This window comes from Ovis canadensis, chromosome 26 (genome assembly GCF_042477335.2).
Source record: "Ovis canadensis isolate MfBH-ARS-UI-01 breed Bighorn chromosome 26, ARS-UI_OviCan_v2, whole genome shotgun sequence".
NCBI lineage: Eukaryota > Metazoa > Chordata > Mammalia > Artiodactyla > Bovidae > Ovis > Ovis canadensis.
Window position 1 is genome coordinate 29,557,020 of NC_091270.1, and position 17,313 is coordinate 29,574,332.

At 44.6% G+C, this 17,313-nt stretch overlaps 1 protein-coding gene across 1 annotated transcript in view; it reads left to right on the forward strand.

Annotated features, from left to right (window-relative positions):
• The window catches only part of WWC2 (WW and C2 domain containing 2), a 148,914-nt gene that overhangs the window by 62,027 nt on the left and 69,574 nt on the right, over positions 1 to 17,313 (forward strand). The window contains exon 2 of the mRNA XM_069573191.1: positions 16,628 to 16,737. Within this exon, the coding sequence (XP_069429292.1) occupies positions 16,628 to 16,737 (110 nt within the window). The remainder of the gene's footprint in view (positions 1 to 16,627; positions 16,738 to 17,313) is intronic.

The following is a 17,313-nucleotide window of genomic DNA, read 5'->3' on the forward strand; positions in this document are numbered from 1 at the left end:
GTTGGGCAAAGGCAGGCTGATGGGCTGGCTACTTCTTAACAGACTTCCGGCCAGCCCTCCACAGCCACACCCAACTCTCCGAGGTCCTTGAAGCCAGAATTCCAGACCTTTCAGGGGTTTGCAGCATGAATCAATCAGCTGCCTGGCTCTCCCTTGCTGACTTAGGCTTCCTGTTTCCCCGCTCTGCTACCTCAGTTACCACACGACTTTCCACCAGCCCTACCCTATGTCCTTCTGTGCTTGATTTTTTAAAATCCCTTTCCTGCAGTTTTCTAGATGGAATGTATTGAATCTGTTGTGTTTATTGAAATTTCCTTAATGAGGGATTTTTTTCCTTAATGTTTTATTATGAAAAATTTGTAAATCTGACAATTTATCACATTTCCTTTATTCTCTCCTCCCTCTCTGTTTAGATATGTGTGTGTATTGTGTTTATGTTGGTTTTTTTTTGTTTGTTTGTTTGTTTTTTTGGCTATAACATTGGAAAGTAAGTTACAGATATCATGACCCTTAACTATTAACTAGTTCAGCATGCATCTTCCAAGGAAGAAGTATCCTTATAAACCATAATACCGACTATTACAACTATGGGAAATTTTTAAAAATCCTGTCATATCATCTAACACCTGTCATCCAGCATCTAGTATAACATCTAGTATATTTAAATTACCCAATAATTCTTTTATCCTTTTTTTTAAATTAAAAATTGGGATCCAATTGAGATAAACATGCTATAGTTGGTTATTTCTCTCCCTCTCTCTATCTCTCTTTTTTTTTTTTTGGGCCCCACCTGGAAGTTTGCAGGATCTTAGCTCCCTGACCAGGGATTGAACTTGTGTTCCCCTGCAGTGGAAGCACAGAGTCTTCACCCCTGGACTGCCAGGGAAGTCCCTCCTCAACGTTTTCTTGTATTTTTTCTTTAAGTTAATCTTGAGCAGTACCAACACCTATGCTGCTGCTGCTGCTGCTAAGTCGCTTCAGTCGTGTCCGACTCTGTGCGACCCCAGAGACGGCAGCCCACCAGGCTCCCCTGTCCCTGGGATTCTCCAGGCGAGAACACTGGAGTGGGTTGCCATTTCCTTCTCCAATGCGTGAAAGTGAAGAGTGAAAGTGAAGTCGTTCAGTCGTGTCCGACTCCTAGCGACCCCATGAACTTCAGCCTTGCAGGCCCTTCTGTCCATGGGATTTTCCAGACAAGAGTACTGGAGTGGGGTGCCATTGCCTTCTCCAACCACCACCTATAGAACTCGATTAATAACTAAAAATGAGCCCCTGTTAAGGAGATGCTAGTAAAAGTATACAGGAATAGGGCAAACTTTATAATTTGAATGGTTGGTGTTTCTCACTCAGGTGTCACTAATCGAAAACCTAACCAAGCGATGCTCCGCACCTTGGGTGTGTTAACATTTTGGATAATGAAGCAGTCTTTGCTGCGATGAAGAACTGCATTTAGAACCTTCTCAGCCCACCCGACAGCAGCCTGTGCGCTTGGCCAGCGCTCAGCCTCATGACTTTTGTTTGCTTCGAGCTGAATTTGAGTCTGAGCTCAAAGGGCATTTCTGTTTATGACTAATGGGTGAGCTCCGAAGTTAGTGTAGTTATCAGACATTCCTGGCATGCCACACGTCTAATTCCTAGTGCTCCGGGGACCTGGTGCCCTGCCAGAGGAAAGCAGAGGCTGGAGGGCACAAGGAAAGGCCGCCACAGAAAGCCATCCTATAAGTTATAAAAAGCCAATCATGTGTTTAGCCAGCAGACCAAATGCTGGGGATGGAATTGATTTGTAGCATGTTAGCGCCTTTCCTTGGGCTGCTTACGAACATTTCTTCGTTTTCTGATACTTGATTCTCAGAATTCCATTCCTGTAGCTTTAAAAAAAGAAAAAAGAAATCTGTGATTCTTTTGGTTGTACTCAGAACCAGAATGAGGCACTTTTTAATGCAAAAGCCTATACCCTGAGAGGGTTTTAGAGCGTGACTGGGGGAATGGGGAGTCGGGCATGACGTCATCAGCGCAGATGCAGTCCTCAGCAGAGGAGGCAGGCCGAGAGGACAGTCGTTGAGCACGTGTTGGATGTCGTCGTCGTTCCGGGCCCCAAAGATTCCTGCGGCAGACAGGACAGGTCGTAGGCAGGCGGGAAGAAAGATAAATCAATCTTTAGACTACGTGGATGTACCACTAAAACATGCTAAACGGAGGCAGGCACAAGAAAGCACAGATTTCCATTTGTATGAAAGTCCAGGAAAAGTCAACCTGTAGAGACAGAAAGTAAATTAGTGGTAGCCGGGGGCGGGGGAGACGGAGTTCCCGGCGGTGCAGTGGTAAAGGATCCCCCTGCCAGTGCAGGAGATCTGGGGGTTCGGCCTCTTGGGTCAGGAAGATCCCCTGGAGGAGGAAACGGCAACCCACTCCAGTATTCTTGCCTGGGAAATCCCATGGACAGAGGAGCTTGGCGGGCTACAGTCCATGGGGTCGCAAAGAGACGCGACTAAGCACAGCAGCTGGAGCAGGGGTCATCTTTTGGGGTGGTCAGAATTGCTCTACTTAGATTGTGGGATTGTTTTAACTCTATAAATTTACTAAAAATTTCTGATTTGTACACTTACAGTGGGCAAATTTTCTGGTATGTAAATTAAACTACAGTAATGCTATGGGAAAAAAAAAAAAGCTCTGGGCTTGGGATTATTCAATTCCAGCATGACCCGTAGCTGCTACCTGTGGTCAGAGTGACCAGGGGCACGAAGGGGGGTAGTTACCGTGGACTCAGTGGAAAGGAGAGAGACCACGTCCACAGGGTCTCTGCGCTGGCTGGTTTTTCCGGACTCTGGAGGTTACATCCCCTGGTAACAAACATTGAGCCTCCGCACATAAAAGAGAAATGGGCACTTTGGTTCCAGGAGCCTAGCCCCGTGTTGTCGTTACAAGGATGCCTCTGTGTTCCCCTCAGCTCTGTGCACGGTCACAAAGACACTGGTGTTCAGCCATGACACCACGGAGAGGCAGAGTCCAAGTGTATTTGTCTCCTGAGCAAACGTTTAGCCACCACCGGCAAGGCGATTTCTATGCAGCTCGCACCTAGGGGACAGGCGCTCATGGTCTGCAGAAGCAGTGGTGGGACCAGAGCCAGACTTCGTGTCTCGTGTGTCCCAGAGCTTGAGAGAGGCTGTCGGTAAACATCGGAAGACCCGACGGACGCATGAACGAAATGTCTCTTTGTCGGTAGTTTTATTGTTACTTCCTATTGGCAGGAATAAAAAGGCTAAAGACTGACGTGTCTTGTGGTTGTTTTTCCTCTTCCAGTTGAAGTTGGTTTCCTGGGCATCCTTACCGTGACCTCCTTTTATTCCCTAAACGTGGGCCCATCCCAAGGCCTTGCCTGGCTCATCAGTCTCACCCATTATCTGATCTCCGCCTGGAAATTTCACCCCGCATCTCACCTGCCTTGTCCCTCTGGCAGCTGGCACACGACATATTTTTACATTAATTGATTATCATTTTGCTTACCTGTGCTGGTATCAACACACTCCTTTGAAACTGCAAATCGTAGCCTTGTGGGCTTTCTCGGTTCCTGCTCTCACGTCTGTTGAGCGCACTGTTTGAGTAACACTCCCAATGTTTCATTACCCAGCTTTTCCGCTTTCAAATATCCAGCAGGGCTGCCAGCCCCAGGAGCCTCGAATCCTGTTATTTCGTTTCCCGGCCCTCCGCGTCACCCCTACCTCGGTCGCCTTCCTCCTTGTCACTGTGATCACCTCCTCTCCGCAGGTGGGAGGGAGGACTGGGTTCCGTTTCAGCCTCTCTGCAGCACTCACAGGCGTGAGGATCCCTGAGGATCCTGTGGAAAGCATGACCGTGCCCTCCCCATTTCCGATTTAGTAGTTTGGGGGGAGGAACTTAATACCTTGAATTTCCACCCAGGTTCCAGGTGGTGCTGACGCTCCTGGTTCAGGGACCACACTTTGAGACCCGCTACTTTTATGCACCCAGTCCATCACTCTCAGGTCGGCCTTCCTAAATTAAAATTTGCCCCAGGTCTGCATTCCTTGCTGAGGTCTTCTATTCAGCCTAAGACTGTATTCCCCAGGTAGGTATAGTGGAGTAGGAAAATCACAGTCAGTCATTTTTAGCCTTTTTTTTTCCCCTACTTTTCAAGTCTTCTTATTAGATCAAGGAGATCTAATGGTGCTAATATTATATCTTTAGCACCTTTCTAACACTTGCTGGTGTTATTCAGTCACTCAGTCGTGTCCAATTCCTGCAACCCCATGGACTGCAGCACACCAGACTTCCCTGTCCCCCACCATCTTCCAGAGTTTGCTTGAACTCTTGTCCATTGAGTCGGTGATGCCATCAATTGTCTCATCCTCTGTCGTCCCCTTCTTCTCCTGCCTTTTGTCTTTCCCAGCATCAGAGTCTTTTCTAATGAGTCGGCTCTTCGCAGCAGATGGCCAAAGTATCAGAGCTTCAGCATCAGTCCTTCCGATGGATATTTAGGATTGATTTCCTTTAGGATTGACTGGTTTGATCTCTTTGCAGTCCAAGACTCTCAAGAGTCTTCTCTAACACCACATCAGTTCTTCAGCGCTCAGCCTTCTTTATGGTCCAACTCTCACATCCATACATGACTACTGGAAAAACCATAGCTTTGACTAGATGGACCTTTGTCAGCAAAGTAGTGTCTCTGGTTTTTAATACACTGTGTAGGTTTATCATGGCTTTTCTTCCAGGCTAGTGTCTTTTAATTTCATAGCTGCTGTCACCATCCACACTGATTTTGGAGCCCACAAAAAAGTCTGTCATTGTTTCCCCATGTATTTGCCATTAAGTGATGGGACCAGATGCCATGATTTTCGCTTTTTTAATGTTGAGTTTTAAGTCAGCTTTTCCAGTCTCCTCTTTGACCTTCATCAAGAGGCTCTTTAGTTCCTCTTCACTTTCTGCCATAAGGGTGGTGTCATCTGCATATCTGAGGTTATTGATATTTCTCCTGGCAATCTTGATTCCAGCTTGTGCTTCATCCAACCTGGCATTTTGCATGATGTACACTGTATATAACTTAAATAAGCAGGGTGACAATTTATAGTCTTAACATACTCCTTTCCCAATTTTGAATCCATTTGTTGTTCTAATACTTAGTTGCTTGTTTAACAAAGAGAGCAAGCCATTAGCTCAAAGCTGCTGCCAGCAGTCTGATAAAATTTTATATTACAATTTTATTTTCATTGAACTTATTTTCAATGGCAAGAGTTAAGAGGCTACAGCTTGAAACACTAGGTTAAGGGGTGGAATCCAGAAGTCCTAAAGAATTCTTGCTTATCTTTTCTTCCAGCGGGTTTCATACTTCAGTTATTTTCATGTATCACGTATAGTTCTTTGGATTTATCTGAAATTAATTTTGTTGTAAGGAAGAGAGAGGATCTAGCTTTTATCCCCTAACTGGCTATCCAATTAGCCTAACACTTTTAAATAATCAGTCTTTTACTCATCATAAACAAAGTTTATGGGTAAGTAATATCCTTGGAAAAATATTTACAGCTTAACAAAGGATTAATATCAAAATATATTAAAAATTGTCACAAATCATTAAGGATAAACAACATAATTTTTAAAAGGACAATTCACAGAAGAAGCAAATAAGCATATAGAAAGATTATGAACCTTAGTGGTCTTTTAGATTCTGTCCCCCTTCCAGTTATCTTGTCAAGGAACGGTGGTATATGGTTAAATGAACCTTCGCTTACTTTGTAGTTGTTTTATTCACTAAGTTGTGTCCAACTCGTTGACACCCCATGGACTGTAACCCACCAGGCTCCTCTGTCCATGGGATTTTCCAGGCAAGAAGACTAGAGCGGGTTGCCATTTCCTTCTCCAGGGGATCTTTCCAGACCAGGGACTGAACCTGTGTCTCCTGCATTGGTAGGCGGTTCTTTACCGCTGAGCCACCTGGGAAGCCTAGTTCCTTAAGTTTTGATAAAAGTAACTCAGGTTCATTTGGTCGACTTCTGTAAGAATGAGGTTGAATCTAACAAGGTTCTGTCCACACAGAGGGTGAGTGAGCCGTGTGTCATCTCTTTGTTGTTGTGATGGGTATGTTCTCCAGAGTGAATGTCAAGCTTCTTCCCATCCTGGTCCTTGAACAGCTGTCATCTGTGATGCAATCTGTAACGATTGTGTGTTGTTTAAACTCTAGGTAGGAGAACAAGACCTTGGTGGTGGGTTTTCGTTTGTTTGGACAGTAATCTCTTAAGCCCTCTTCCTCTTCTAAACATTCCTACCTTCTTTGCCAACATATCCACTTAAATTCTCAAACTATTTTCCAAAACCAAATAATCCAGCAAGCAAACATTTCTTGGCACTTAGCAGAGAAAAGAGGTGCAGGTTAAAGTGTTTGCTGACCTCTGTGTTTTCTCCTGGTAAAATACTTTAAAAAAAAAAAGAACTTGCTGAATTTTTTAAACACCTGAAATAAATTCTTTGCCCTCTTTGTAACTAAGAATCTGTTTTCTGTTTAGCTATTCATTTCTGATACATAATGTAATGATAGTCAACTGAAATAAATTATGAGACCAGGTATTTTGATTCAGGTTTTAAAGATGTTTTCCTCCTATCCTGTCCCATCATCTTAATATCAACCTTCCTATTATTATTTCAGTTAATGCAATTTACTGTTACATCTGTGTAAACAGAACATTTTTAAAAATGACATTCTTCCATGGTGTCCTTGTTTCCATTTTTGTCTTCCTTTCTAACCTGCACCCACTCAGTCAGCCAACACAGATGCTATGCCGACTGTGTGAGGAAAGCATCGGGCTAGAGGTGCAGAGAAGGCTGAAGGGGCCCTGGCCTTGAGAAGCCCATAGGCTGATGGGAAAGACAGGAACCTAGTAAGATGCTTAAGGTGGCTCCTGAGTCTTCCTGGGGGTGATCAGGTGGGACAGGGTTCGGGGAACACTGTGTAAGAATTGCACTCCTAGGTTACATGGGATCAACAGTGTAATGGTTTTTTAATACTGCCAAACTATTTGTTAAAAGGATGTATCAAGTTACAGAAAGACCAGCAATAAATGAAAGGAACTGATCCCATATCCTCCACCAGAACTGAATTTCATCCTTGGGACAAAGCAAAACAAAACAAAAACTTGATATCCTGAGAGTCTTAAAAATCAAGCCTCATTATTGTTTTATTTGGCATTTATTTTTATTATTAGTGAAGTTGAGTATTTTCCCATGTTTTTATTATTTTACTTACTCCAAATAATCACTTGGAGTCTTGGCATTCTTAAAACTTGTTACTAATTTTATGAAGCAATTTATTGAGGTGAAATTCACAAAGCACAGAATCAGTCCCTTTAAGGTGAACAATTCAATGGCGTATATGTGTTCGCAATGGTGTCCAACCCCCACCTCTCTCTAGTCCCAAAACATTTCCATCACTCTACCACCGATGGGCACTTGTCTATTGCTCCTCTCTGTGGCCCGTGGCAAGCACTGATCTTCTCTGTATTTGCATGCATTTATCTATACTGGATGTTTTATATACATAGAATTATGATATGTGACCTTTGTGTTTGGCTTCTTTCACTTACCATAATGTTTGGAGGTTTATCCACATTGTAGCATATTTAGTATTTCCAGGTATTGATACTTCGTTCCTTTTTATAGCTGAATAGTATTCCATTGCACATATATACCACACTTTGCTTATCCTTTCATCCACTGATGGGCGTTTGAGTTCTTTGCACCTATTGGCTTTCGGTGGCGCTATGAACCTGCAGGTACATGTAATTGTTTGGGTACCTGTTTTCAGTTCCTTTGGTTATTCACCTCAGAGTGGAATTGCAGGGTTATGCAGTAATTCAGTGTTTAACTCATTGAGGAACTACCGAACTGTTTTCTATGGAGGCTGTACTGTCTTAGCTTCCCATCAACAATGTCCCATTTCTCTACATCTTCATCAACACTTGGTATTTCTGTTTTTTAAATTATAGCCATCCTAGTGGGTACCTCATTGTGGTTTTGATTTCCATTTCCCTGATGACTAATAATGTTGAATACTTGTTACTGTGTATTTCGTATATAAGTGAGAAGATGAGATAAAGAGAAAACCGTGTTTCTGAAGAACTTATTTTAAAATTATTCAGGTGTTCTTTGAGGGAAAAAGTTTACTTAAAATTAAACAAAGTGGCCCAAATTTGAGAATTAGCAAGCTACTAATTTTGCTAAATATGTCATCGTCATTATAGAGATTTCTGAAGCATAGGCTTTTGCTTCCAGGTTTCCCCACCCCGCCCCCCACCCCATGCTGCAGGTCTTGCAGGATCTTAGCTCCCCAACCAGGAATTGAACCCTTACCTTTGGTAGTGAATGTACAGAGTCTTAACCACTGGACTACAAGGGAATTCCCTTCAGTTTCATTTTTAAGTTGAGTTTGTTTTCATTTTCTCTATCACCTGGGTGGATTGGGGCTGTATAATGTGCCTTTAAACAATGGTTCTCAGAAGTGTGATCCAGGGAACAACGGCTTGAGCATCGCTGGGGAACTCATCACAGACACAGATCCTTCCATGGATGTTCCAGCCAGGCTCTTTGCACCTTGTGGCCGTGTCTTACACAACTGGGGACATCAAGGACTTCCTGCTCACAGCCAAGGGGAAGGACAAGAGAAATAAGAAAAATGTGAAGTTTAAAGTTCGATGCAGCAGATCCCTTTACTCCTTGGTCATCACAAAGAGCAGGCAGAGAAGCTGAAGCAGTCCCTGCCCCCAGATTTGGCAGTGAAGGAGCTGAACTGAATCATGAACACTGACTGAACTGTATGAAAATTTTAAAAATTCTCAAAAAAAAAAAAAAAAAAACAAACTTACAAATCCTGGTATCAGTAGACCAGGCCCCACCCCTGATCTGCTGAGTCCCAGACCCTGAGGTGGCCCCAGCAATCTGTTTTAATCATCTTTTCAGATGAGTGGAATGTACGCTTAGGTTTGAGAACCTCTGCTCTAACTCAAAATTTCAGGTCAGTCCCAGTATTAAAGAGCCCCTGAGGGAAAGAGAATTCACAATTTTGGCTTTGTTAGCATCAACTCTTTTAGCTTTAGTAGGCAGGCAATACAAACAGTTAAATTGAATTGTATTATAGTCTCCTGCTAATTCTTAAACATGCACGCATCATATAGTTTTACCTAGAAATTGCTATCCAGTCTGCTTTTGATCTTTGATCAAATCTCCAAAGAATTTAAGAGCTGCATGTCCTTGGAGTGTATCTTTCATTCATCTGCGGCTGGGCTTTATTTCTCACTTGTTTGGAGCCCCTCCTGCCAAAGGTTCTGGTGTGGAGTCCCCCATGGGCACTCACAGCCGCTGCTGCTGGACACAGGTGTGCTCAGGCAGAGGCAGCGATGGACCCATTCTCAGTGGGGTCGTCTTAAAGTCCAGGGCCCCTTCCACCTCCTCCTGCCAGAATTTCTTTTCTGGGAGGGTCCACACTACAAGTCACGTGGAATCTTAGTTCCCTGACCAGGGTTTGAACCTAGGCCCTCGGCATTGGAAGCATGGAGTCTTAACCGCTGGATCACCAAGGAAGTAGCCCTCCAGAACTTTTTTAAGGAAATTCTTTCTTGCAGCTTCTTCCAGAAATTGGTGGCCAGTCAATCCAAGTAGCGTATCAGCAGTTAAATCCATGCCCAGAATTGGCAGTACCAATGGCTGTATCCTGCACAAGAGACTTAATGGCTGGAAACCACAAACTTGGACTGGAGGGGCGTGTGCGGCACAGTCCCAGCTCCTTTGATTTTTGTTTTGTTTTTCCTGCACAGGGTATTCAAATGGAGATAATACTTGCCTCTACTTGGCAGGATTTTATGGGGATTTAACTCATACATAGATATTTAAAGCGTGTGTAGTACATGGAAGCACTCAGAAAATGTTTATTAGGATAATTTACTCTGTAAAAATTGACTTTTTTTTTAACATAGAATATTGGAAGTATTGACATTTTTGTAGGTACTGTGTTTGCGTCCCCAAAGCAGCAGCACTTTGGGGGCACACAAGCCATGTGTGCTTTCGAAGGTGAATTATTCACAAATGTTGCCTCTCCTTCCTATTTCTGAAGGAATGAGAGGATCCCGTTTGGTGCTGTAATGGATGTGCTAATCGGGCCTCCTGCCATCCTCCAGATTTGAAATCTCTATGCCAGAGTTAGACTGAAGTTAGGAAGTAAATGTCCAGTGATTAAGACTTGCCTTCCAATGCAGAGGGCACAGGATCAATCCCTGGTCTGGAAAATACAGCTCCAGATTGCCTGGGGTGTGACCAAAAAATTAAAAAAAAAAAAAAAAAAGCCAGAACACCTGAGGGAAGGCTTTTTGAAGGGTTAAGAGGGGACTGTTCTTACTGTTGCTTGCTTTTCAGTCACTCAGTCGTGTCCAACTCTTTGCGACCCATGGACACACCGGGCCTCCCTGTCCTTCACTCTCTTCCGGAGTTTTGCTCAGACTCATGTCTGTTGAGTCGGTGATGCCATCCGTTGTGTCCTGTTTACTTGTCGGCTGCGGGAGAAGAAATTAACTGTGTGAGACAGTTATCCAGTTAACGCTGGATGATTACTGACGGAGTGTCGTTGCAGCGCAGAGAGAAGCAGAGGGGTTTATGGACAGAGACTGGCGGGCTTTTCAGTGGAGGGAGAGAGGTGAGCTGGTGAGGGGATGGGGCATCCCAGGCTGTAGGCGAACAGACTCAGAAACAAGACTGCTGTGTTTAAATATCTGAAAGCCCGTCACATGGAAGAAGGATGAACCTGGCTCTCTGTGGCACCACGAATAAAATCGGCCACGGTGGGTCTCAGCTGTAGGAAGACCAGAGTCTAGCAGAGGAGACCGGAATGGGAGCCAGTGGATCAGAGAGGACGTGGACTCAGGCTGAAGAAGTGAGCCCGGCTAGACGCCCCTGTGACGCCCCTTACGGCTGGTAACCTCGGATGAGCCCTTCAAGCCCCAGGGCAGCCGTGCCCTCCCCAATCTGTGGTCCTGCCTGTCTGCCAGCCTGCTTCTATCCAGCAGGACCTGCTGAGAAGAATTTCAGCTATTTTTCCCAAAGATGCAGAACTAACTAACTGCCCTACCCTCCTCTGAACAGGTCTGTACTCTTAAAAGTCGGTTTCTTCTCCCTGCCGCTGTTCACTCAGCCCTGTGTCTCCCCACTCCCTTTCTTTCCTTGGTGGTGGTAGTTTCCCCGCTAAGAAGAGTGATGGAAACACAAGTTGCTTTCTGGGGACTGATGAGCATCATTGTAAATTAAAATTCTTTGAGGAGTAGAGAGAGTTCTGTAATTTTTTACCTTCCCTGTAAAATTCACGTTGTGAACCTCATCTTTAACCCTACCCCTATTCTCAGAGCAATTCAAGCAGGTTTGTGTGGACCGATTCTGTAGCGATCGCAGTTGACGGTGCGACTCCGCCTTGAGTTAAACGTCGGCAGCAACAGATGCTGTGAAGCAAAAATAACTCTTCAGACCTTTAACATTCATGCTCAACTGTACATTTGGGAGGCTGGAACCGTGGCAAGGGTTTCGTCAACCTGAAAACGGTTCTGTCACGTGCCGTTTCACCTAACGTTAGTTAGCACAAACTCGGTTGCAGTTAGCACTGAGTGAGTGTGTCTGGTTGTGCGCTTGCACACACAACACTATTCGCCATCATATAAGCGGGAGGAGTACAGTCATCTGTGTGTGACGTCTCCTGTCATAGGACCCTGACTCGGTGGCCTGACAATAAACACTCAGTGATGGCTTGTATGAAAGAATGATATAATGCCCACAAGGAGAGGAAATACCACGCAGAGTTCAAGTTTTGTATGTAAACTGTGGCAAAGTACTGCAGTAAATTGCCATTTTCTTCACATTAGTCACGGTGCAAAGGAAGACTGTTTTTTAAGCAAAGAGTAATCTCTGGAATTTAGCATAAAGACGCTTGGTAATTTCAGGCTTTCTGCCTGCTGTTGCTCCTTTGTGGGAGAACCAACAAACTCCATCCATTTTTTACTTCCTCGACATCAAAGGAAGATTGACTCTTTCAGAGATTCCTTGTGCAAAACAAGAGGAAGAAATTTAGAAACATTTCTCCTGAGTCCCGTTGTTTCTAATTTTGGAATATGTCTGTTGTTTCTGTTTCTTGTTACTTCTTAGCGTATCATAGTAATGTGTTTTCTTTATCAGGATAGCAGCGTATCTGAGTGCTTTTGTTTGTTTGGTACCTGAGAATGTTACTCTATTTCTGTTTCCTAATTTGCAAAAGAATTAAAAGTTTGAAATTTATTAATGTGTATTTAATGGTTTTACTCTTATCAATATCGTGTATCTGTTTTTCTAAATACAGAAAATACAGTGTTAAATTGATTTTTGCAGCATAACTGCAAGGAACCATTTATGTTAAAGTTCCAGGAAGGGAAATGTCTGAATTTTTAAGTGAGTTCACAGTTACATTTATACGTGTAGAAGTAATGCCAGTGTTAGGACAGTGACAGTTAAAAAAGTGCTTATTATCTGCTTTAAGCAATAATAGGAAAAGCCGGATTATTTCCAAGTGTAGCCAAGTTACTATAACTTGTAATCATAGTGCATGTTCTGAAACTTTCATGACTTCTGGTTGTCGAAGGAGCAGGTATATTCGCATCATACTTGGTGCCCGGATAAAACTTGCATAATGTCTCTCTTTTGTCATTCAAACATACCGTTTCCATGTCTCCTTATCCTTTATTTCTTTGGGATGCCTGTGCCCTTTAGACAGCCAGGATAGAGGAGGTTAGGGAGCGAGGATCCTCCAGCAGAAGGATGTGCAAGGGGCTCTGTCCAATCAGGTGATGGAAGCTCAGTCCCACCGACAGAGTATGAAGACGGCTGCGTCCCATGGGGTGGGGAGCGTTTGATACACATAGAATCTAGTCCCTTTTTCAAAAGAAAACCCAATTTTCCTGCACATTTTTCATGATATAAGGTGGGATTTGAGCACAATTCTAAGAGCCAGATTTTGGACTCAGATTAAGTTCAAATTGACGCCAGGTTTGCAGAGTGAGTGTGGCCAGTTGCCATGTTAGATGCCTTGCTTAACACGGCTGAGATTCGTTTCGCTCGTCTACTGCATGTGGAAGCTTTCCACTTGTCAGGCATCACACCAGTTGGTTCGTGTTTAAACTTCATGATCTCCCCCCGACTCCGTCCCTACCTTTTTAAAAAAATAATAGATTGGAAAACAGAGGCTTTGAAGGTTGATAACCTGCCCGGCGTTGTAAGATGGCAGAACAAGGACTTGAATCCAGGTCCCTTTGAGGCCAAACTTCAAGTTCTTAACTTCTGAGCCAAATTCTTTCAAATTACTTGGAACACTTGATTAAACAAACACTGCTGGGCCCTAGAGTTTCTGATCCTGTAGGCATAATATATACTGTACTCCAGGGCCCAAGGATTTGGTTCTAACCGGTTCTGAGATGTAGAAGCTGCTGATCATGTGGACTGGACTCTGAGAAACACTGCTGTACACGGTGCTGCCTGGTTCCATTCCCTGGAGACTGAGAGAAGTCACGTGTCTTGCTTGGGTTCATAGTTGCCAACATCTATGGACTGCCTAACCATGTCCTGGACACTCTTGAGTTAATCCGTTCTCATCCTTCCATTCATTGTAGCCAGTAGTCACACTGCAAGATGATAGGGGTTGTGACCACCACTTAAAATGAAGAGAAAGAAACTGAGGTAGGGAAGGCTGTCCAGTAAGACAGCCCCACCCTATAGGTTATTTTTTCTTTAATGTAATTCAACCTTTTCTGTAAATTTAAAAAAAAAAATGTGAGGGTAATGATAAACAAGGTGTGAAGCTGCTCAGTCGGGCGACTTGCACGCGCAAGAGTCGTGAAGGTCGACTCTTTGCGATCCCATGAACTGTAGTCCTACCAGGCTCCTCCGTTTGTGGCAATTTCCCTGCAGTGATACACAAGATGATCATAAAAGGATCCTCAGTTCATTTCAGTTCAGTTCAGTCGCTCAGTCGTGTCCAACTCTTTGCGACCCCACGAATCGCAGCACACCAGTCCTCCCTGTCCATCACCAACTCCCGAAGTTCACTCAGACTCACGTCCATTGAGTCAGTGATGCCATCCAGCCATCTCATCCTCTGTCGTCCCCTTCTCCTCCTGCCCTCAATCCCTCCCAGCATCAGAGTCTTTTCCAATGAGTCAGCTCTTCGCATGAGGTGGCCAAAGTACTGGAGTTTCAGCTTTAGCATCATTCCTTCCAAAGAAATCCCAGGGCTGATCTCAGTGAGCCGCAAGTCCTGGAGATAAATGGAAAAGGCATCTGACAGTTCTTAGCAGCCCTTGCCACCCAAGTAGATACAGTGTCCACAGTAGTCCTCAAAACAACTGAAGAAAAGCCTCCTGTGTTGAAATGGGGGTTTTAAAAGAAGCTTTCCTCAAGTCAGTTTCGTACAATGCAAATGCCCTGTGACGTGGCTGTGCTGACCCCTGATGTTTACAACACTGGCCAGGCCAGTCACCTGCTTTCGCTTGATGTTAACAGCAAGCTTGGGCCTGTGATGCTGGCCTCGCTGCTCATCAATGTACTGGCCATATCTAGAAGAGCTCTAGAAAAGACCTGGGGAATAAACAGCTCTCTGCTCAAAATCATTTTCTTAAAATGATTGCTTTCAGTTCAGTTCAGTCACTCAGTCATGTCCGACTCTTTGCAACCCCATGGACTGCAGCACGCCAGGCTTCCCTGTCCATCTCCAACTCCCAGAGCTTGCTCAAACTCACATCCATATAGTTGGTGATACCATCCAACCATCTCATCCTCTGTCACCCCCTTCTCCTCCTGCCTTTCAATCTTTCCCAGCACCAGGGTCTTTGCCAGTGAGTCAGCTCTTTGCATCAGGTGGCCAAAGGATTGGAGTTTCAGCTTCATCATCAGTCCTTCCAATGAATATTCAGGGCTGATCTCCTTTAGAATGTACTGGTTGGATCTCCTTGCAGTCCAAGGGACTCTCAAGAGTCTTCTCCAACGCCACAGTTCAAAAGCATCAATTCTTCAGTGCTCAGCTTTCTTTGTAGTCCAACTCTCACATCCATACATGACTACTGGAAAAGGATTGGTTTAGTTGGGAGACTAAAGAGGAAAAAAGCTAAGTCAGGAATTAGAAATCATTCCCTTGATGGAAATGAAGTGACTTGGCCCCGAGGTCGGTCCTGGGAGGGCATTCTTCATGACTCTTGTCTGGGCTGGACTGCTTGGGAAGGCTGGGACCCCTGTAGCCACGTCCAGAAGTAGATTTCATGCCCAGGGAAGGTTGAGAGAAAAGGAGACGCGTCTTTCTTTTGATCCTCAGTGTACTACGTCCTCGGAGGAGGGCTGTCGCAGGCCACACCTGGGAAGAAAGGATTTCCTTCCTTTTCATGTTTTCCTCCCAGAGTTCTGAAACACGACACAGCTCATTACTCTGATGAATGATGCAAGTCTAGAAATGACCTGTATTTCAGTTGTGCTGTGAAATCACTGATACCCACCAGCGTGGATCACAGAGTCCAGGTGACTTCATATTTGGAACTGCGCTGATGGGGCCCTAGTGTTAAGTGAGCAGAGATGTCACCTGAAGTTGGCCACCCTACAGCAGGGTGGTCACCAGTCTTTGGCGCTGGCCTGCCTGCAGCTGCTCTAACAACCAAGGAAAATCTGAGAAGCGAAAATGAAGCAAGTGAGAGAGCAAATCAACCCATGATAAAGCCCAAAACCTGTACCTGCTTAGATAACTAGTTTCCCCATTACTTTTAAGGCTTAAAGAAAAAGTATAAGGCATCTCAAAAGGTGAGGTCACGTCGATATATAAATATTAATACTTTGTGTTTGGTTCCATTAAACATTTTGTTGAGGGACTATTTAGTCCAAGTGTGAAAATAAGATCTATTTGTCCCTCCTCTCAAGGAGAGCTCTTCATGGACCTTGCAGTCGAGTTAATTTTTCGAAGAGCAGCCAAATCTGTAGTTGGTGTAACCAGGTGTATATCTTGTCTTGAGCACGTGTGCATGCTCCAGCTCTTTGCAACCCCGTGGACTGTAGCCCGCCAGGCTCCTCTGTCCATGGGATTCTCCAGGCAGGAATATTGGAGTGGGTTGCCACGCCCTCCTCCAGGGGATCTTCCCAACACAGGGATCAAACCCACTCCTCCTGCGGCTCCTGCATTGACAGGCAGATTCTTTATGCTGAGCCACCTGGGAAGCCCTTTTCTGTTCAGTAGGAAGGCTAGTTAGCTTCAGAGCTCACTCTGTATCCCAGCCGTCCTAACCCTCAGCTTGGAGTTCTTCCTGGATGACCTTATTCATTTACTGTACAGATTTATCTCCCAGTCTTAAGCTGTAAACTTTCAGAAGGTATCATGACTTGCTACTTTTTTGGTGTATACTTTTGCTATATTCATCTCTACATTTTAGTCCTGTGTTTTTCTTTTTCTTTAAAGATTTCAAACACAGTAGCAGAAACAGTAAAGAACAAAACAGAAATGCAGCCTGGACGCTTAGCACGCGGGTGGTGCTGGGCTTCGACACGTGCGGTTGGATGGAAGAGTCACCTGTGCCTTTGTTCTGGTCTGTTCCAGGTTGACCAAGCCCCTGTCGTTTGCTGACTGTGTTGGCGATGAACTGCCGTGGGGATGGGAAGCCGGGTTCGACCCTCAGATTGGTGTCTACTACATCGATCACATAAACAGTGAGTTTTTCCTTTTCAGTACAGACAAGCATGTCAGACAAGTAATCCCCCCAAACCTAGAGTCATACAGGAGAGCAAACACTCTGCAGAAGGCATTTCTGTATTTCAAACCCTCACTTTAACAGAAATGTCCATTTTGGAAGTTTTGTTGGGCTTCTGAGGGCAGAGAGGAAGAGAGGAGTCTGTCTGTCTGTCTGTCTGTCTGGAAGGGCACCAGACCCTCCCCTTGCAAGTCCCTCCCCCATGCCGAGTGGCGCGCCCCATGCAGGTATGCCCACAGCACCAGCTACTCACTCATTGTACTGCCCGCGCGTTATCTGTTTGCAGGTTTTTTCTCCCTCAATTGTGAGCTTCTTGTGGACAGTGGCTGTCCACAGTGACAGCTTTACTTCCCCACCTCTGGGTGCCTCGCATGGCGATAAATTCTTCCATGTGAGACCAGTGCAGAGCTTTGCGGTGTGACGCGCAGATTAAAAACCTCTCTGATGGATTTTAAAGAAATTAAAGTGCATTTCGGTTCTAAATTATGCTTGAGAAATGTTCTAAATGTTTAAAAACTTGATGATCAGAATATAA